Below are 17,613 nucleotides of genomic sequence, written 5' to 3' on the forward strand. Positions count from 1 at the left end.
GTGCGTGTGTGTGTCTGAGAGAGAGAGAGACAAAAGACAAAAAATATCAAGATAGTGAAAGCACAACATGAAAGAACGTTACTACAACTGGATTTTGACTTTCTTTGTTAATGCTCGATAGAAGGTAGGCAGCACAGAAGGTGGGTATTGTGTAAAGTTAAATGTGGGCTGCATTTATTTACTTTACTGCAATGTAACGGTTTATTAGCAGTTAGCAGCTACACTTTGAAGTGCACACGTGGATGTCTGTGGTGAAGACACACATAGCCGTGTGGTTTTTAATGCACTTTGGTCCTGTGATTTCTAAGTGGATTTAAAGGCATTTCTTTTTGATGGATTATCAATAATGATGATAGAATGAGTAAGGAGAAGTAAGTTGCCCTGTATCGTGCCTGGGTGTGCAGAACTGACTGAGTTTAATGTCCATCATTCTGCACAGGTTTCAGAATTGCTCAAGGTGTTGCAAGATAACTGACAGGGTCATAGTGTTACAGTTAAAATTAAATTTGGGAACTTCTGATCCTAATTTGCCACAATAGGAACTTATTTACTGTAAATCCATTCTCCTTATACGGTAAAGTTTTTTCACACATGAAATGCTCCATTTGAATAAGTTCAAGGTGCTGCTGTGCAGAAGGCCAGGCACAGGACAAAACTGCGTAAGAAACATGACAAACTCTATAATTTCACTTGTAATAAACTTGTTAACTTGCAATTTAATGTTAAAAACAAATTGGTTTTACATATGAGTGAGGGCTCCTGCTTCCACTCTTTGATGGAGGATCCATGACAAAGCTCCTGATTTAGACACATGAGATGTGATGTGATGTGCGCTAGGATGCCTCCCTCCTCCAGTGATCTGATATCCAGTAATGGTCCTTGTAGTCAGTGAGCCTGGATAACACTGCTAGCTCATGGTGTGTGACATGGTACCCAAAAATTACCAAGAGTTAGTCGAGCGCAAGCAGGCAGGATACTGATACTGAAGTGTGGGGGAGAGCGAAAGAGGGGCAAACACGTACGCCGACATAGTGACGGACATGTAGAAGCAGAAGCTGCAACTTTAGGAAAGAGTTTAACCTTAAAATAAAGTACTTTACAGTAAGTTCATCAAGTCAAATGCATGCGCTCTCTTTCTCTCTCATTTTCAGTCAATGTGAAGTTCCTCTTTCCCAGTCTGTTTATTTTAGAAAGGTGGCTTTGTTCTATTTACTGTACCCACTCCCTCAGCAGCCTCTACCCCTGTCCGACCAGTTAGAAAAGGGGAGCGATGAGGAAGAGGAGGGGGAGGAGGGCATGATGTTTGGACAAACGGACAACCCGAACAGGATATAGAGGTCTACAGCCTGTGGGTGTGTCGGTTTGGCTGTGACACAACTCGCACACAAACACTCAAGCATGCACACGCACAAACACACACACACACACACAATCGTGGGAGTGTTCCCGCTGGAGGGCAAAGTCTCCCTTCCTCTTACACATTCATTCTCTCTTTTTCCCTCCTTCCCTTCATTCCCCCTTTCCGCTGTCACACCCCTCTACACCTCCTTCCTTTAGACCTTTCTTTCTCCTTCATCCCTCTTTCCTTCTCTTGTGACACCCCCCACCTCCCACCCCTCTGCCTTTCTTTCAAAAAAAAAAAAAAAGGAAAAAAGAAAGTGTTAAAGATACAGAAGAGTTGGCCAAGAGCAATGAGAAACTAGGAGGGAGAGGCCAAAATCACCACAGGGGACAATTATGGCTTGGGCTGTGTACGTGTGTGTGTTTGTGTGCGGTTCTTTTTGGGTTTGATAGTTACAGTGACGTTGTTGAAAACAGTCCTGGAAGCCACTATCTGTCCTTCACAAGTATTCTTCCCCTTCTTCTCTCCTCTATCCCTCCTTCCCTCCGTCTGTTTGGACCTTTTTTAACCATCCTGTCAATTTACGCTGTCACTTCTGTTTTCATTCATCTCGTACACTGGAGCTACAGCCACTTCTTGTGCCGTGCGTTTGTGTGTGCGCGCGGCCGTGTGTGTGTGTGTGTGTGTGTGTGTGGTTTCAGATTGAGTACATGGGCTTCAAATAAAGGCAGAGCTGTGGGTTAAACTTCCTCCTCATCAGCAGGATCTGTGTCAGTTTGTTTGCTTGTGTAAAACCAGAATTTCCAGGTTAGGTTCCAAAAGTTTAACGCTAGTGCATAGTCACATTTGTAATAATGCAAATAATTCAATGATACCTTTTTGTAATAAAGCTTTTTTTTTTTTTTTTAATCTTGTACTTGCTTGAATTGCTGTAGTGTTTGAAAGGTGCTATATAAAAAAAACTCCTCTTGCCTTGCCTCACTGCAGTTTGAAAGCAGTTCCTCCTGATTTTACACTCCACTATTCAATACAATTCATATAATCATCCCATGATGATAACACATGTGCTATTACATTTCTAAACACAAATCAGTGCTAGCGCCATAAAAAATACCCAACATGATTCATAATTCATACTAAAATGTTCATTTCTAAATTTTCTCACTCAGTTACAATAAATGCAATATAATATATTGTTATAAAAGAGCAGCAGGACCTATAAATGGCCTGCTTTTAGTTGCTGTGTGACTTCTTTCACATGTAAACACACATCAGGGAAAAGCTGCAGAGAGAAAAAAAACAAGTGATGTCACACTGTTGGTGGTTTGTCAGAGGTTACAAACACAGGCCAGTCTTTCCTTTCCCAAGTGTCTATATTCATTATGTTTGTATTAGCATTGCCTTTCTGTGTAACATCGATGGGTTTTTCTCTGATGAACTTACGGCGACATATTTCTCCTGTTAGAACAGCGGTTAGCCCAGAATTGACGTCAGGACTCCAGGTCTCTGTATCCTCTGTGCCTTGCTGTCCCTTAACATAGTTTGATAAAAGGAGGCCACAGTCTCCTTTTGTTCCCGTTGTCTCCCACTCTTCCCCAACCCCTTTGCCCCAGATCACCTGCCTGCCCACACTCCTCATTGTTTCCACCTTCCTCTGCCTCTCGCCTCGCAACTTTTTCCTCCTCGCTACCCTCATGCTCCAGCAGCAGCATGCAAACAATAACTTCATCTGATCCACTTAATCTCCTCGCTATCTTTTTTTCTGCCCCACCCCCTAAAACCTTCTTTCTTATATGTCAGTAAATCTGAATCTGAATTGGGTCACGGGCTTGTTTCAGGTGGGCCCCAGCAACTGTACCCGTATCTTTTTTTTTTTCCTTCATCAAATTCCCCAGTTGACACTACACCTCGCCTGAGTGACCATAAAAAAACGGTTAAACCTCTCTGATAAAGTCAGAGTGAATGAGAAGTTAGGCAGTGGAACGTGGTGGTAAATATGTAAGTGAGCATGTGTTTGAGGAGGGCACAAAGAGATAGAGAAAAGTTTGTATATGGTGGAAATGTAATTGTGACCCTGGCTTTTTTTTTTCTTTTCCCCTCTGTGTGGTTAGACTGTTTGGCCTTCCCGTAGTTTATCTAGCCTCAGAGACATCCAACTTGAAGGTTTAGTTTTGTGTGTCTTTGTAGATGTGTGTGTGTGTCTGTGTGCTGTACAGGAAAGAAGAAAGCGAGCAACGGGGGTGAGAGGTAGATTTGATAGCGGAGGACACCCAGACCCTTCTTCCCTCTCTCCCCCTTCATACCCCTCTGTTTAGACCTTGATAAGTGGAGCCGAAGTCTGTGGGGGTTAGGGATTCCTGTCTAGCACAAATGCATGCGTACACAAAGACACACACACACACACATTGGGATCCGCCCGCTCCACATTCCTGTGTCCGACTAAGGAAGCAGCCTAGCCGTCTTCCCCTCCACTCCCAAATTATCCCCTTCTTCTAAAATCACTACATACTTATCACACACACCTCTTTACCTCTCTCTTCCATTCTGACTCATACATACCTCCTCTATCTTTCTCCATCCTTCCACTGAGCCCGGTGCAAACAGCATGTCTAATCATCTCACAGTGAGCGTAAAATGTTTTACTAGAACAAGTGAAAAAGATCTGGTGGTACAGTGACATAATGTCCCTGTTTTGCAGTGCAAACACAAGTTCAGATTATGTCTTGCATCACTCTTAAGATTGCTTTGATAGAAGCCGAAAAACACCAAAATCACTATAAAAGCTTACTGTATGGCCAAATATTAAGTAAAATTGACCTCTCACAGATTTTCAGGTATTTCTGCCGCTTACCTATCACTCTGTTGCAGTGGGGTTTCTTTGTATCATCTCTCACTGCTCACCTCTCTTTTTATTCATTTCACTCTTTTGTGTCCTTCTTCTGCTGTCCAACTCTGTTTATATATTTTGCCCCCTTTCTCTCTCCCCCCTCGCTTTATTCCTCCCTCCCTCCCTTTCAAGGGTGGGTTACAGGGGTTAGGAAGAGGTCATGTGGTCTCACGCTGCCCTTTCCTCTAATGGCTTCTTAATGAGAAAGAGAGAGCGAGGGAGAAGCAGGGAGCGAAGCGCTTTTGAGAAGTGGGGTGAGATATCAGCAGTTCTGCTTGGGGTACTGACTCAGTGTGTGCATGTGTGCGCGTGCGTGTGTCTCTGTACGAGGCTGTGCATACAGCTGAACATGTATTTGTGCGCGCACATAGTCTGCGCTACTTGACCGACCCCTTGCTCCATTTGAAGGCCTTTCCTTGCTCTCTGTTCCTCTCTGGGGAAAGAGGAAATGACACGTTTGTAGCCTTGAATAAGCTCTGCAGCTCATCACACGCAGTGTCCACTGGGTCTGGCACGGGGATGGGTGGGAGATGTTTTGGAGGTGAGGGAGGAGGGTAGTGCGGGTGGGGGGCTGGGGTGGGGTGGGGTGGGGGCTCTTTAATTTGCACAGCTTCTGCTGATTTGATCATAAGCAATTAATCTCAATGGCTCAGCTCGGGTGCAGTGGGGGAAGAGAAATGAACACAGTCCTCTTTATGCAGGCGTCCCTTGCTCTGGTTTTCCCCTCCGTCCATGCAGTGTGATTTTTACACTTCTTATCCCTTATATTTGTATCATAGAGGGAACAAGCTGTGGGGATTCTGCTGTGGCGGTCGTTCCCATGTCGTCCCTTGTGATTTCCCCTGCAGAACAACCCCAGCAAATTTTGTCTTTGCAGACAAATATTAGTACTAAATCCCCATTTTTTTTCCCTTTTTTCACAATCTGGTTTGAAAAGCTTTTAATGAGTCTAAGGTTGGCAAACATATGAATCACTTATATGGATTAGCAAAATTTTGAGTCAAGTATAAAAATACAAGTTGATACTTGGAAAGCCAAACTTGGATTTGCACAGTTAGTGTGTAATCAGCTCCACGCTGGTTACAGCACCACAATTCAGAGCTGCATTAGGACAGATAATCGTCGATTTTGGTTTTCAGACTGCTGACAGGCTCGTGGAGTAGTGCGAGGTTCAAGGTCCAGATCTGTCGTGATTGATCTTGAGATCCATCCAGCTTTTATCAGCTCAGGAGTGACACAGATCCCCCCTGATCCACTAGCACCAAGCTTGCAGCTAGCACAGGTGTATATGCTCATATATAGCTCATCTGTTGTGCTTCCTTCTCCTGTTTAACCCTTTGCTCTGTTCCTTCATTTTCACTCGTATGTCTGTATATGAGACAAACAGTCATTCCCTCACTCTCCCTTTCTCTGCAGTCACCGTGCCAGCTTTCCATCTCCCTCTATCTCCCTCGCCCTTGCTTTTTCCTCTCCATGGCACCATACTCCTCCCATGCTGAGGCCAGAGCTCTCTGCCTCCATTGTTGGAGGCAGGTTGCCAAGGATACAAGCACAGAGGCACAGTCTTAATGTTATGAGATGGGAGAGATGAGCAGAGAGAAGGGAAGAGGGGCAATAGCCTCTCTGGTCACTGGGCAGCTCCACAGCAAGCTAATGCTCTCCAGAGTACATGTAACTCCCTATGCTTCCCACTTTGTGAAGTGTTCCTGTGTGGATGGAGCACAGTGACACTGGTGGGTTGTGGAGTAACTTTTGTTCTGGTCGCCCGCTCCCCGCTCACCTGTTGTGACTGTATTGTATGACTGCAGTCCATGTGTTGAGTTGTGTGTTTGCACATTTGTCAGGCAGTCACTTGGTGGGAGCATTCGAGCTGCCGTTCTTTGGATATAAAACATTAACCAAATTAATTTAAATGCAATCGTCTGCACATAACCGAGTGCTAAATTTGAAGAAATCTAAAAACATTAAATAAGAGTCTCTGTACACTTGGGTCCAGTGCAAATGATTTATTGATGATTTTTCGTTAATCAGGTGTTTTGAATTATTGGTTTCATGACTAATTGTTTCTGAAATGAAATGATATAATCATATTGTTGTAATTTTAAGTAGGTAAGTAGGCAGTGGTATCTGTAATCAGTTCCAGAAACTTCCATCACAACTATGTGGTGAGTTTGTGGAAAGGTGAGATATTTTTAAGAAAATATAATATACCATTTTTCCTCACCACTGAACTCTCTTGAATATGTGGGCATTAATATGCCATTTATCTCATTTATAGTTCCACAACCTGCTCCAGGATGTCCAGCTGGAAATATTTTGACATTTGCCAACTTTGTTTGCTTCTTAAACTTGTCTAAAATTTATTTCCACTGAGCAGTAAAAAGATTATACCGGCTGGATAGTTAGACTCGAGCTTTTCTGTTGGTCAGTGTGAGTCAAATATTGTGTTAACCCACACACCAGTAACCCACAGGCTATACCATCCCCACCCTGAGTGTTTGTCATTTTCCTCCTCCACTTTCCATTATCCCTCCTCTCAATATCTCCGTGTCCCAACTCACCCTTCAAAATACAACCCTGACTGGGCTGGACGGGGGCATTGGAGCCGGGTCCTCTCCCATGTATAAATCCAAGACATAACCTCTCACTCTTTCTCAATCTCTCGATCTCGCTCTCTCTTTTTGCTCTTAGCACAAAGCCCTGCGTGTCTGCCTTCCTTCCCCACCCAGCATTCTTTCCCCATGCAGACCTCTCCCCCGCTCTCTTTCGTTCTCTCTCTGTCGACTTCCCTCCTGCCCGCCAACTCACTCAGCCTCACCCTACCTTTCATTAGCCCACTCTTTATCTCACGCACTTACTCGGATCGCTCTCTCTCTTTCCCTATCTCTCCAGCTTGTACACTCCCCGCTCTCTCTCTCTCTCTCTTTTTTGTCTACCCCCTCAGTTGCTTTGGCTTTTTTGTTTCTGATATATCTTCATTTATTTCTCTCTCCCTCTCTTTCCCTGCTGACCCTATTATTTTTATATTCCCTCTCTCTCTCTCTCTCTGCCATTACTCCCCCTCTCTCCCTCTCTCTACCTCCCTCCCACTCCTCTCAGTCCCTCTAAGCTGCATTAACTCCCCAGATTACCTTGAGCCCTGCAATCCTCCATCCCCCACGCACTCACCCGCTCTTCTTTCCCTCCCTTCCTTCAGTCATTCACTTGCTCACTCAGACTACGTCCACAGCTAATTTTGACAGTGTGGATAAACAACTGCTTTGTGGCATTTTGTGAAGATCTCTGTCCACGCTCAAACACTTAAACTGTAGAAAAATAGATCTCTAGTCCACTGGCCTTAACAGAACTGTGGCTCACTGACTTGTGTTAAGGAAAGGGGCATACACAGCCGTCTTTAAGATACAATTTCTTTTTCTAATTTATATATTTTTCTCTTTCTACTGTCCAAAGATTAGGCAAGTAAAAAAAAAAAGCACAGTGATCACAGACCATCAAAAATGAGTCAGATGTGAATACTTAGTTAGGCCTTCTGTACACACAGAGATCCTTCAAGCCAGTAGTTTTAAAAAAGCAAATTAACAATAAAGGCTCATCAAAATGCTTCAGAATTCAGCCTTTTAGAATGATAAATGAAACGAAACTCCACTATGGCGAGCGTTCAAATCAACAGAAAATTGCCTTTTGAGCCTTACAACGTTTAACCGGACGTAATATGATTATTTTCCAAAAAATGTATTCAGTCATGACCACTGTAGTCAAAAGAAAATTCGTATTTCTATCTGTATTCATTCATATTTAACTATAAAGCTCTGTTTTCAGGTGCATATGTAGAAAGCGTGAGGCGAGAATGCTGGCAGCAAGACCGCATCACAGAACTGACTTTTAAGTCTGAAACAAGATCAAAGGAGTTAAAGCAACAAAAGCAAACCAAAACAGCGTGGCCTAAATGAGATTTTCTAATTGGATGTGTAGAAGGATATCAGCTGGGCCATCACCCCATGTCAGCTGACAATGATATCCTCCACCAGCTGGGATTGTTTGACTGAACTGAAGCTAGTTTTTACCTGTATGTCATTAGAAATCTCTGAAACTAGTGGTTCACATACTTTCCATTATGCTTTTACTGGTGGATGAAAGTCCTGTGCATACCAGCGTTTAAAAGGGCAGAAAAAGGGACATCAGGTCATTACAAAAAAAGTGCTGCTCGTATGCTGTGTTCTGACATTTTTTTTATTGAATCTATTCTGTCAGAATACAGATTGGTCCACAAAAGAGCAGACAGGTGCGAGGCAGAAGTTAAAGGTACAAATATATTTAGTGTGTCTAAAGAAAGTGTATTAAATGACAGACAAGGTCATCTGTTCCATTTTAAAGGGAAGCATGTGACTAAGTAGATATAAAATGCATGCCAGGGTTGTCACTTGTATACGTAGAAAAACTTGGCACCTAAGAAACAGAGCATGGAGCCCTGCCCTATGTGTGTTTGGCATTGCAAAAGTTTGCAATTCAACCATGACATTTTCCTAACACTAACTACATCATTCATCAAGCTCCATTATCAACCTCAAGAAGAAAATCAAACTGCGAGTAAAAGTGACACTTAGAAGAGGACCTGGCTGAAAGTCATTTGTGTTTGTGCCACTGCCACAACTTTGTCTGCATGGGAGGCTTCAGAAGGTACGAGCTAAACCTCCCATATGGACGCTAACAAGCAACCAATCTGAATATTTAGTCTGAGAACTTCTTGGAACTTAGAGCACTGATCCATTAAGGATCAAGCAAATCCAACTGTTCTCATTTGGACAGCTTATTCTTCTTAAGTCACTCACTGTTGAATGATGTGATCTACAATGCTCAGCTCAGTGATATTTATATAACACGTAAGCCACAGAAAGGAAACGGTAAGCGAGAATAAGTGCAAAAGAGGCTGGCCGAAGTGTTAGCTGTTAGCTTGACACCTGCGGGTAGGTGGGCCTACGGATGTGTCGATGAATTGTGCTGCGCTGCTTTGAAGTGTGACCGCCATTTTAAAAAGGGATAAATCCTACCTAGAAATACACGTATATCCTCCTCGTGAATACAAATGCACTGGAAAAACACTCGAGGAGGTTAACCGTGGCCAGATACTGCACCGTAGCCAGATTACGTGAGATCACATCCTGATTAATTCTGCCCACATGCTTGCATCTTGTGGTTGTTTAGCATTGCCGTCTTCATGTAGACACGGGCAAAAGCACAGAGAAAGGGAAGCGTTTTCAAATTTAGCTGGCTTTCCGTAGCCTACTCTCACACTCGCTCGTTCGCCCCCACCGTCACCACCCAACCCTCCCTCCCGGAGCCTCTGTAACCTCCCCCTCACCTCTCCTCGCTTCCCCTTCACTCACCCACCCACCCACGCTCCATCACCCCACCGTCCACCTCTCACCCCACCACTCTTGCAATCGTTGTGCTCCTCTTCTCTTTTCTCCTCTCCTCCCCTCCACCCACACTCTCTCTTTTTCCTCCGAGCCCCCAGCAGTACCACCATCACTACCAGCACCATCATCTCACTCTCTCTCTCTCTTTCTCTCTCCTGTCCTTTACCACTTTCTTCCCTCTGTCCCTCCCTCCTCTAAAGCCTTCAGGCACTGCTTGATTTATGCTTGCCCTCCCTATCCACCTCCCCACCACCACCACCCACCCACCCATCCTTCCCTATCTCTCCTGGAGGTTGTGGCCCGGCTAGTCCCTAAAAACAACAGAGAAAGAAAGCAACAGCGAGAGCGAGAGAGAGAGAGAGAGGATAACAACCTCTTTTACTTTCCATCCTCCCTCCTTTTTAACCCAGCATTTTTTTCATTCTCCTCTCCCACACTGCTTTTTAAATTGCCTCTGAATTCTTGAGCTGTTTTAGTGCCTCACTCCCCCTTCTTAGCTGAAATTACTTTTTTACCCTCTCAAACTCTGGCATGCTGAGGAAGCAAGTTCCACCTTCCCTCCCCTCTTTGTCCACTCGAGGACAAACACGCACTAATCACAGGTTCAGCGTACGGAACTGTTTGTAATAAAAGGTGAAGGAGAGACTTTCATTTTCTCATTTGGAAGCTTGACGCTGTGACGGCGGCGCGCAGACATCGCGGACAGCAGCGCAGTCTTGTGAGCAATACGGCTCTTGTAATGCCTTGTCCTTTTCAACCTCAGGCTGGTCAAGCCATTAACCGGGCCGACTTGGGGCAAGGCTTCTTTCTGTATCCTCCACTGTCTCTCTCACACACACATGCGCACATATATGCATGGAGAGATACACATTGAGAGAGTCTTTCTCCTTTGTTTGCACTCTCTCATACTCAAACATGCACACAAGCCCTACTTTCTTCTCTGACAGCTCTCTTGTGGTCGTCAAGCCTCAGTAACTCGTTGCTTAACCACCCTGGACTTTTTCTCTCCATTGTGTTTGGTTACTGTCTCTGTTGATTTGAAGGCGGGGTGAGTTATGTGAGTGTGTGTTTGTGACTCGAGGTGTTGAAGGAGCGTGTCCATCATTAGCCAGGTCATGTGCACTTGAGTGCGAAACCTGTAGAAATCTTTTTGGGGGAGTTTTGTGCCTTTTTTTCTTTCTTTCTTTTTTTTTTTTTAAATCTATTAGAATCTTTATATTTGGAAAATGGAAACTCCCTCCCAAAACAGTGTCAGGCTTCATTTAGAGAAGAGGGAGGCATTTGTAGCGAGAAACACACACAAACACCCGCCTGCACACACACAATCAGAACAGAAGATCAGAGGTCAAACTGGGTCACCCGACCCTTCCCTCCCTTTTCAGGCCTTCTCTCTCCTCCTTTTTACTGCGTCAAAGCGTGCTCTCTAGTAACACAACTCCCCTTGTGAAACACACACACATATCACTTAGATACAGTGCAGCCTCCAACCACAGCGCATAAAACTCTATCTTCTATCCATTAGCCGTAACTCGCTCAATGGATGATAAATTCAGGATTCCTCATAACACATTTGAAGTATAGTTCAGCGCACACCTATTTTATTTCCAAGGCAAGTCTTATTCCTCCTTTGCTTTTTCCCACTCAAGCCCCTGCATAGCTTGCAGCATCGCTCATGCGCGCGCACACGCACGCAAAACACACACATGAACAAAGAGAACCCACCATTTCCACATATTTGTCTCTCTTTTTAAAAGGGGGTTTTATTTAGCATAAATGTTGAAGCCAAGGGTGCCCGGCTACCATGGCAACCAAATTAAACGGAAGATCTCTTCAGAAAGCAGAAATCTAAATTATTCGGACTCTTTTATGAAGGGGAAAATGAAAATTCCCTTCACTGTACAGAGACCACTGCACTGTAAAGGCAGAAGAAAAGAGGAGGGGGAAAAAAAGACGAGGAAAATGCTATTGTTTTTTTTTGTATCTGACCACGCAGTTCAAAGCCATATTCCACGCCATTGAAATTCATAGGTTGCCTCATGACAACCGGTACGTTAACACTCGGCATATGTGCACAAAGGAATGATGTAACCACAGTGTCTCTAAAACTCGAGATAAACCTATTGCCTTTGAAAGATACCACAATATGTGTATCTACAAATCCTCAACCAAACCCGGCACATGTATGATGAAATCCATAAGCTGCGCGCATGGGATTAGGTGCGACTGGTTCTGGTGTGGTAAATGATTTTATCTGTAAGAACAGGATGAGGTTTAAGTAAGACAGCATCTACGCAGGCCCGATAAAGCTTACATAAGTAAAGGCGGATTATGCCGTATATTCCGATTATTTAGCGAGGAAGCCTGTTTGCGATCAGCTGAATACTAATTTCTAATATCTCCCGCTTAGTCCCGGATATGTGGGTATATCCTCAGAAAAACAGGATATGGCACTGCATGTTGCAGGCAAGGGAAAGTGGCTCACTAATGCATCAAATACAAAAATTCATTTCACATATTTTTTGTGCAAGACAGAAGTTAGACCGGCATCTGCAAGGAGACCATGAAGCAATCACTCTTCCATAACGTTTCCATTCAATCTACAATGTGTGACTGAAGGATTGTTACTGTATGACTGTAAGGAGTGCGGATATGTTCCATCTGTAGATGCACGTGTCTAAGGGGATGCTGGGAAACCGTTCTGGGGTCATTCACTCACCCAATGAACAGATGAGTGGAAGGAGATAGGGGTCAGAGATGACCCTCTTTTCCCTCTCTCCTTCCATTTGTCTGCCTCTTCTTTCTCCATATATGTGTGTATTTGTGCAAGTGTGTGTGTGTGTGCTGTTGTTGGCCAACAGCAGATCTATGTTATTGATTGACTCCTGTGGCTGCTGGGCTGCCCACTGAAGGAGGGGGCAGAGCTCTAATGAATTCCTGCACCTCATGCCCTGTGCGCCAACCCCTACACCCCCTCCTTAATTAACTTTGTGTGTGTGTGCGGGTGGGACGGGGGTGTGCGTGGATGCACGCATGTGTGTCTTGTGTGTATCATCTGTGCTTCCTCCACAGCTCAACACCCCCGCTTTTACACTCCCTTGCCTTTTTTATTCCTTTATCTCTTTCTACGCTGCCCATGCCTCCTCTTTTTTTTCCTCTTTACTCCCCCCACCCTTATTTTTTTTTTAATATCTTGTGATACGTTAGCTAGCCGTTTGATGACTACTGATTACTTCGTATGTATGTCACTCTCATCTGAGGCACCCCATCCTCAATATCTCACTCATATCTCTCTACACCTTTCAGATCTATATGTGCAGCCATGCATACAGAACGTGTATCCATCCATCTGATCTGGGATCATTTATCTATCCCGAGCATGAAAAATGACTGACAGTTTCCCTGTGTCTGTGTGTGAGAGAGGGAGAGAGAGAGGGTGGTCAGCATTGACCTAGTAAGCTGAGAAAAAGCTGTATACCCATCGGTATTCCAGACGTGGAGCCAAACTACTGTCTTTGTCACCTTGACTCCCCTGCAGCAGACTGGCTGCACAGGAAACACTTAACACTGCCTAACTGTAGTTAAAATGAACAATAGGGCTATTTTGTTTTCTTGCTTCCATTATATTTTTTCATGTTTTCTTTCGTCTTTTGCTTCCCCACCCGTTTCTGTTCTCAGTGCCCCCGCATCACCCTAGTTACTGTCCTCACTCTGTTTATTCCCCATTAGCTCCGAGTGTGATTTCAGCTGTCGCTGCATGGGCGCTGTGCAACGGTAAACTTATATATTAGGATGTCAGAAGGTTTCTGTCCAGAACAGTCACACATAATTATGTACACACACCCCTCTCCTTAAGGCAAGACTCAAGTCTGCATTAGCTCTCAGAAGTCTCTGTGTTTGTTTTAGATGTAGACAAGCCATTCTTTCAAAGACTCTAAGCCAGTGATGTGCCTGGTGTGTATTTTTGTCTACTTCTTTGTTGGAGAAAGCAACCTGTCATCAGCTAAATGTCAATTAGGAGGTAATAAAAGTGTGTTTGTGTCTGTATTTGTGTGTGTTTTTGTTTGCGTGTGTGTGTGTGTGTGTGTGCTGAGCAGAGCTGTCGTCAGCAGTGTGGTCTGACAGTCTTGTAGATCTACAGTGGAACCTCCAGCGACATGTCTACTGCTGACAGCTTCTCTCTGCTTTCAACGAGTCTGATGGCTAAATGCACACACGCACACACACACACACTCAAGCACACACGCTCACAGGCATAGCGCATAAACACGCGCGTACACATGGATCACGTCTGTGTCTGCCATTCGCTCTCACACTGTCTCTTTATGATCTCTCTGTATTTTTGTTGACTGGTGATGATGAGGTATGTTAGGGAGTCGAGGAGAGCGAGGGATGAATCAGAGTGGTGACGTGTTGGTAGTCGCTACCAAAAACACTGGGTGTAAACGATGACTTGGCTGAGAGGGTTGAAAGGATTGGTTTAATATGGTGTTTTTTTGTGCTTTCACTCAGGCTGTTATCACTGTCAGGTGAAACCTAAAAGTGTCAACTTTTTTTCTTGTTTTTTGTAGTTTGGCCATCCCTGTTTATCCCCTTTGGAGATGCTTCACAGTGTCAAAAGTGATGGAATTTTCATCCTATAGAGAAACATATAATCCCTCAAATATATTAAAACAGTGTTTCAGTGATTTAAAACACCAGCTTGAGCTTGAATAGCATTTTAATGTCACTCATTTTTAGTTGTATAAGGGCACAAGAACCTCACCCGTCTTCTGTTACTTCATCTCTATTCAGGGGCAGACGTGACTGAACCCAACAGCTCAGACAGCCGTGGCGAACGCCTCGACTTCTTCCTCAAACAGGAAGAGCCTCTTGCCACAGAGCCCAGCTTCCTGGGCACCAACGAATTGGAGGAGGCTGGGGGAGGAGCCGGTGGTGGAACAATCTCATCTGTAGCCAATCTGAAGGCAGCGCTGATGAGTAAGAACAGCCTGCTGTCACTGCGGGCTGAGATGATGGGAGATGATAACCCCTTGTTGTATGAGTACCTGCCCAAAGGAGGACACTCCCTGTCTTGTAAGTCACTATTTACTAACACTGCACTCACCCTGATTGTTATACACATACACACACACACACACACACACACACACACACACACACACACACACACACACACACACACACACACACACACACACACACACACACACACCTCAATATAACTTAGACATACACAAATTTTCTACTACTTTATCTTTGAGTACCTGCTTACGTGGTCACCTGCGATACATAAAACATACAGGCGTGACTGCTTCTGGCATGCGCCTCCTCTGTTGTAGTACTTTCCCTCATCAGCCACTGTTATCTGGATAACTCTGAATCCCTGTGTGTGCAAGTGTGTGTGCATATTGGTGCACGTGTGTGTGTGTGTGTGTGTGTGTGTGTGGTGCCACTTGAGTGTGTAACCAGTTTGTGTGGTAATGCCAGTGATGACTAGTCAGCAGTGACTCAGTGAGAGAACATTTTGCTGGGATCGCTTGTGCTGTCTTGAGAAAATTTGTTTGGTTTTATGTGACAGTTTCTTTGTGGGTATCAGTGGGTCTACGGCTGTATTTCACCGCAGCAAAATAACACAACAGTGCAGCAGCAACTGTTCAGATATTTACTTACCGAATTGCTCCAACTACAATATATAAATCTCTGCAAGCTGTTAGAAGGTCTTTCAAAATTAACAAATACATCCAAACTCACCAAATGTCATAAACAAAGAACACAATTACAGCAAGCAATAAAAAGGTGATCTTCACCTATTTGTTCGCTACAAATCTTTGCTTCTTGTTATATATCTGTGCACGACCGAGCAACCAATAATTATTCTTCTCTTTAAAATCTGATATGCTCAGCTAAAATTAGTAAAATAAGCTCTTAAATCACAGAATTCTTCCTGTTACAGTGTAATAAATCATTTCCTAATCATATCAATAATAGATCAATAAGCGGCCGCATTGGTGCTTAATTTGTCTGTGTTAACAAGAGATTTTTTTTTTCTTTGTTCTGTCAGTTTTTTCTGCCTTCAATGAGGGTGTTAAACTGTGTCTGTGTGTGTGTGTGTGTGTGTGTGTGTGTGTGTGTGTGTGTGTGTGTGTGTCCCAGTGTGAGCATGCATTTGCTTGAGTCCACGTCCGCGTGGGCACATTTGTGTGCGTGCGCATGTGTGTATTCAACTCGTGTGTTTGTTTCCTTAGCTTTTACAGTCTAGTAATTGGATCTTTTGTCCCGAGTTCTGCCTGTTTTTGTGAGCGGAAGAAAAGCAAAGGAAGGGTACAACTCTGAGCCTAGTCATGTCTTTTCAGTTGAGCCCCACTCACCTACAAAATAAAAGACAGGGCCAAGACTTAATAGACCAAAACACACATTCGCAGTTGCACGCGCTCGCACATGCACGCCACATCACATCGTTCCTTTTGTGTCAGTGTTAAGTGTGTGGGATTGAGATGTTTCTGTTGGCTTAAAGAGGAGAATCGGATGCTGTCACAGCACAGATAGACAGCCTCACAAGCCTCAGAAAAGAGAAGAAGAGGCTTTCTGATACACACTCAGACTTTACAGATACACTCAGCCTCGACTATATGAATAGGGGATTTGGAGAATTCAGAGAATGTTAATCATTTGCTCTGTGCATGGAAAAAAAACACATTGAATGAGCACTATATCTGTATTTTAGTTGTCACCAAAGAAACCTCAGGGAGGGTTTTGGTTAGCCAAACCCTATTTTCTATTCCCTACACAATAGGGGTTGGGGAAATGGGCCTGTCGAGATGGCCAACATCCTCCCCTCCCTCCCCAGGTCTGTCCCTGTGTCTAAATGAGGACAGAAAATAAACAAACACTGTACCTCAGATTACTGGGCGGAGGATAAGTCTGCCTGGTTTGACAGATCACTGCTCCCTGCCTCCCTCCTTCCATTCAGCCCTTTCTCCCCCCTCCTCTTGTTCTCCTCCCGCTTCTCCTTCAACCCATCTTAACATCCTTCCTGTCCTTTTTCCCTCCTGTACTCCCCCTCACGCTATCCGTCCCTCCTTTCCTCCATCTTTTTCTCCTTCACCCCTCCTTAACACTCATCCCTCACACTCTCCCTCACTCCCTCCCCTTTTGGCCAGCTCTTGCAGTTCCTCCATATTTGTCTCACTCTTGTCTCTTCCCCCCCTCTTTTACTTCAGCTGTGGAGCATCAAAGCATGTTGGTCTAAAATAGTGGGAAAGTATTGATCTAGGCGCGGAGGAGGCAGAGCAAGGTCACCTGTCCCAATTCCAGAGAGGCTTGAATATAAGCAAAAGGCCTTGACATAGAGCTACCACCTCCCACACCCTTTCATCTTGTTCCTCTTTCTCTCATTCTTTTTTTTCCCCCGACATAACTGACGATTTAATAAACCGGGTTTCTGCTAAACATCCACGCATCCAAAAATAAGATCATACTGGAAATATCTCTCTCTGTATGTAGCAAGTCAAACTGATTCGACCCCCATCTTGTTGACAGGACATGGAATTAAAATGCACAGTTTCTCTTTTTGCTATCCTTTGCATGGGTCACGGACCACATGCCAAAATACAGTGGAATCAGTGTGTATGTCAATCAACCTCCAAAATCCAATTAAGATCAATGGGATTTGGCCCCACTACCCCTCTGTGCATCAGAGAGTCAATTCCAGACAATGGATTTTGCAAAACCATCCCTGCACACCTGCCCACACTGCCACCATGTACAGGATGTTAGGAACATCCAATTAACTATAGAGATTATACTGACATTATTGAACTTTTCCCTCCATTGCCAGCTCTCATCAATTCACATCTACTTTTAAAAATTGACTCACCTCTGTGCACTAGCTACCATTCATTCCACAGCTACTGCCAAGAGATTTTCAAAATGTATTTATGATTGTGACACAAATTTTGTTCCAAATT

The 17,613-nt window shown here is 44.2% G+C and overlaps 1 protein-coding gene across 2 annotated transcripts in view; it reads left to right on the forward strand.

The window, feature by feature from the left end:
• The window catches only part of zbtb46 (zinc finger and BTB domain containing 46), a 60,506-nt gene that overhangs the window by 29,789 nt on the left and 13,104 nt on the right, over positions 1-17,613 (forward strand). For both annotated transcript variants that reach the window (XM_084916776.1, XM_084916777.1), the window contains exon 4: positions 14,438-14,719. In XM_084916776.1, the coding sequence (XP_084772902.1) occupies positions 14,438-14,719 (282 nt within the window). The remainder of the gene's footprint in view (positions 1-14,437; positions 14,720-17,613) is intronic.

The sequence above is a fragment of the Perissodus microlepis genome, chromosome 20, assembly GCF_051167445.1.
Source record: "Perissodus microlepis isolate ML-2025 ecotype Zambia chromosome 20, ASM5116744v1, whole genome shotgun sequence".
NCBI classification, from domain to species: domain Eukaryota; kingdom Metazoa; phylum Chordata; class Actinopteri; order Cichliformes; family Cichlidae; genus Perissodus; species Perissodus microlepis.